Raw genomic sequence first — 4,712 nt, forward strand, 5'->3', positions numbered from 1 at the left:
AAGGAAAAAGAGAGGGAAAGGGAGAAGGAGAAGGAAAAAGAAGAAAAAGAAAAACTGGAGAAGGCAAAAGAACAAGAGAGGGAGAAGGAGAAGGAAAAGGAGATAGAGAAAGAAGAGAAGGAGAATGAGAAAGAGAAAGAAGAGGAGAAACCAGCACATGAGGTTCCTGAGCCTGTAGAACCTGTGGCAACACCTGTAGTAGAAAAACAAGAAAGCGAAACCAGGAATAACAAGGAAGAAAAAGGTATGCTTGCACGCAAGTAGGAGTTGTCTGTCTTAAAGCTGAGCCACAGAGCATAGCTGTAATGTAGGAGTCTAATTTGCATACCTAATTAACCTAGTGCATCTAAACCATTTATTTTTCTGGCACATTACAGCTGCTAACTGTCCTTTGAGCTAGATCTGTCTGCCCAACTCATCAAAAAGTTAAAGGAAAAATTGGGTTCTGTGATTTAGGCTGGACTTTGAAGAATACAGAAAGAAAAACAGGCTTTTTTTTCTTGCTAAAGGAGGGTCAGCAACTCATGTTGCTAAAAAGCAATGTAAATTATTTCAGCTGTTCTGTTCATTCAGCAAGCCTAGAGAAATAGACACAGAAAGCATGTATTTAAACATGGTACATTTTCTTGTAATGAAACTTGAATGCCACAAGAGAACTGTTAAACTATGCTTAGTAAGGTTGTGTTATTCTTTAAATGGATAAAAGGGACTGTAAAACCAAACCTGTGTTCATAAAAAAGTTGATTGAAATGTAATATAGTAGCATTGATACAGCACTTCTTAAATCACATAATAATTACAACCTAAATGCCAGTGGTTTTTGAGTGTGCATTTGAGAGATGTGTTAACACTTGCTCTGGTTTTGAGGCGTTGTTCATAACTTTCTTTGCCTTTATTGGCTTTGGAAACTAAAACTGTGAGGTTAGAGAAGGCAGACTGTTTTAATTCTAGAGCAACAACATCCTTTATCTGACACTCTACTGAAATTGTCATAAAGATTCACTCTTGTCTCTTACATGTGGGTTTTTTTTGTTTGTTTCCCCCCCTGCCCCTGCCAGGAGATCAAGCAGTCTTTACCCGACAAGATAGTGGTCGGAATGAGAAAGAAATTTCACAGGTGACTCATGAGAGTGAGCCAGATTCAGGATCTCAGCCTCGTCCTGCTGTTTCCTCGGGCTATTCCAAACAGTTCCAGAAATCATTGCCACCAAGATTTCAGAGGCAGCAGGTGACTATCCAGTTCATTAAAAGAAGGAAGCTCATTAAAAGAATGTCTTCTGCCTCATTCTGAATAAGAATGTGACCGTAGGAGTTTCAAAAAGTTTAAGTTGTTGGCTTCCAGCTTCTATAACATCTATGGTGTTGGCAGGAATTGCTCGGCATGAAGCACTTCTTGTCACTTGCAAAGTATGCAAGTGAGCAGAAGGCAAGACAGGCTTTTAAAACTGGCCGATTTTGCATCAGTTGCTAGAAGTATAGCATTGCCCTGTGCTTGCCTGTGGAACCTGGTGTCCAATGAGCATTGTTTCTGCAGCTTTTCCTTAAAGGGTGTGACTCTTGCAAATATAATTTGGAATTGGGTCCTATGGTCTGAAGAGCGCTTCTCATTAATGCCATGCATGAAGTGTAGGTTGTTCTGTTGTTCTGTATCTCAGCTGAACAGCAGCAAAACTAACTAACTTTCAGAATGCTTAGTGCTCTGGAGATAACTGTACTTGTTATTTACAAGGGTTATTTGAATTCTGCTCAAGTCTTCATCTTAACAAAAAGTCTTGTAATGCTGTTTTTCTGTTATGCAGGAGCAAATGAAACAGCAGCAGTGGCAGCAACAACAGCAAGGTGTCCTTCCACAATCTGCTCCCTCACAGCCTTCTAGTGGCCCTGTCCCGCCTCCCCAGCATAGACCTCTTTACCAGCCAATGCAGCCACATCCTCAGCATTTAGCTTCAATGGGCTTTGATCCACGGTGGCTTATGATGCAGTCTTACATGGACCCACGAATGATGTCAGGAAGACCTGCAATGGATATGCCTCCTATTCATCCAGGTAAAATCTGGCAGCATTTTTTGACTGTTGAACTTTCTTGCTTTTGAAATAGAAGTCTTTCCACAGCAAATGTGTGGGGTTTTTTAAAAAGAAAACTACATTATTTCATTGTTTGAGACAAAACAGATTTTACTAATACCGGAAAAATGATAGTCATGTGTCAATGTGTATCTTTGACTATAAAGTAAAAACTACAGCTTTCACATTGCAGGTATGTTAATGACAGTTAAGGATGTATTCAGAACATCAGCATAAGCCTTACTTTGCTACAAATATTAAAGCTGGCATGAGTTAACGTTGGACTGAGAAAAATAGTGTGTTTACTATTTGAGTTTCATTACGTGTTAGCACTTGATGCTACATCGCTTACCAAAAAACCCATGAAAGTTTGTTATTTTTATATTCTATATTAGCACCTCTAGAGTCTTACTAAATTCTTGGACCTAAAAAGTCCTTTTTAATTTGTGGAATGACCATGTGACTTGCAGTTAGGAAAGCTCTTGTGCATAAATAATACAGATCTGGCATGTAATGTAATGGAGATACTCATGCAGCTAATGAGCAAGGGAATGAGTGTCCTTGAATGAGTGCAAGGAATGAATGGAGGAAATGGCAGACTAAGCACAGACAGTGAAAACTGTAGAGTTTCTTTAAAATGTTACACCCACCCACCCCCCCACCCCCCAAAAACCCAGAGTTCTTAATAGAGTACAAAAAAACACCTGTGTGTATACTCATCTTGCCTTCTGCCATTCAGATCTTACAGCAGAAACTTCACCCACAAGTTTACAGGTCTACAGACCCGGTTCTTCCCATTATAGTGAGAGCAGACAGCTTTTCCTTTTGTTGATACATAGGGTCCTGGTGGTGAATATGATTTAGTCATTCTTAGGTCAACTGGCAGTGAATAGAAATTTGCTTTCAACAACAGAAGATCCAGAGGAAAGGAGATTGAAGGAGAGAGAATAGTGTTCTTCAGTACCTCCTGATACGCTTTGTTTGTCTTGAGGTTGGTTTCTTTGCTAATGCTAAACTTGTTTCAATTGTTGAACTTAAATCTGTCACAGGAATTATGCCTCCCAAACCACTGATGAGAAGAGACCAGATAGAGGGATCAGCAACTAGTTCAGATTCATTTGAACATATAGCTCGCTCAGCAAGAGAGCACACTGTTCCTTTGTCAGAGCCCCGCATGATGTGGGGGTCAGACCCATACCCCCATGCAGAACCTCAGCAGTCTAGTTCTCCTCCCAAAGTGTTAGAAGAACCTGACAATTTGAGGTAAGCCTGAGTTATGTACTCCTGTGTGTCACCTCTCCAAGCCGTACATACTTACACATCCAAGTGTGTAACTTTGCAAAACACAGTTTAAACGGACTGAGTTATAGCTGCTCTTCACACAAAACTTTAAAAGGAATTGTGACTGGGGGATGCAGTGTATTTGGTGCTGTTCTATAAAACAAAAGACATGCCAACTCTGTAGTAGGATGTAGAAAGACAATTTACCCCTTGTTTAGGGTCTCTTAACGTAATTTGAATGGTGATTGCCATAATATTTTGAATTTTCAGTTTTTGTAGAATACTCCTACAGTGTTGTCATGTTCTTCATCTGCTCTCCATTCTCCCTATATCAGAGAACTTCTGTCTGATGTATATTAGTTTTGAAAGTGCTGTGTTAAGTACGTGTGGTATAAAGCAAGACAGTCCCTTTTGACCTCTGCTGCATGATGGTCAGTAAGGCTTCCTCAACATCTTAAAAGTACCCAGAAATTCATTTTGCTGTACTGCTGTCATGATATTAGCGTGCTATCTTGGGGCTCCATTTAAAATTGCATGTATAGCCAGTAAAAGATTCCTATAGCTAATTGTGCATTTGACACTGAACGCTTAATCAGGATAGAATAAAATTCACCTCTACAGCTAGCAGCCACTATGAAAATTAATACCTGTTATTTCATAGAGTTGATATTAATACTTCATAGAAATAGAAAATTATTTGATTTAAGTAAATAATTATGAGCAAAATTTTTCTCCCACCCTAACATTCTTACTCGCTTGCTGCTTAGGTCTGAGGCACACTTGGAGCAAGAACGAATTGCTGTCCCTGCTACTGCTTATCCTGTAGAAAACAACCAGTTGGACTCTCATCCAAAGACAGACTTTTTCAGAGAATCAGGAGAGGTGGAGGTACAAAAGTTCCCAAGCAGGCCTTTGGAAGATGTACAACCTCTCAAAACTGACACACCTAACACGGCAGTTAATTTTGAAGGAGTGAATGAGAAGGTTACACATAGCTCTCCAGAAGAATTGGTGCCTGTTGGGGAAAGTCACTCTATGCTAAAGAGAAGCATTTCCCATGGTTCAAGTCACTCTCTAAAATCAGAAGACCAGAGGAATGAGACAGCAATAAATATCCCTAAATTAAGTAACAGGCCTATTGAGACAAAGGAGACAATTGAGAGACTTGAGATTAAACCAAAAAAAGAAATTTTGATCAATAATAGAACATCAGAAGGACCAAAACCTGAAAAAACTTTCAAACCTAAGTCTGAAACGAGGTGGGGTCCTAGGCCAGGTTATGGCAGGAGGGATGAAGGTGGTGATAGACCAGTAAGAAGATCAGGTCCTATCAAAAAACCTGTGCTTAGAGATATGAAGGAAGAGCG

The 4,712-nt window shown here is 39.8% G+C and overlaps 1 protein-coding gene across 1 annotated transcript in view; it reads left to right on the forward strand.

Annotated features, from left to right (window-relative positions):
* Positions 1-4,712, forward strand: part of LOC104625066 (protein PRRC2C-like) — a gene marked incomplete at its 3' end in the record, with an annotated part of 28,681 nt that overhangs the window by 14,859 nt on the left and 9,110 nt on the right. Inside the window, exons 11-15 of the mRNA XM_010292599.1 lie at positions 1-244; positions 1,059-1,228; positions 1,800-2,046; positions 3,114-3,327; positions 4,113-4,712. The exon at positions 1-244 is cut by the window's left edge and continues 387 nt beyond it. Coding sequence (XP_010290901.1) covers positions 1-244; positions 1,059-1,228; positions 1,800-2,046; positions 3,114-3,327; positions 4,113-4,712 — 1,475 coding nt within the window. The remainder of the gene's footprint in view (positions 245-1,058; positions 1,229-1,799; positions 2,047-3,113; positions 3,328-4,112) is intronic.

This window comes from Phaethon lepturus, unplaced genomic scaffold (genome assembly GCF_000687285.1).
Source record: "Phaethon lepturus isolate BGI_N335 unplaced genomic scaffold, ASM68728v1 scaffold11548, whole genome shotgun sequence".
In the NCBI taxonomy this organism is placed as follows: domain Eukaryota; kingdom Metazoa; phylum Chordata; class Aves; order Phaethontiformes; family Phaethontidae; genus Phaethon; species Phaethon lepturus.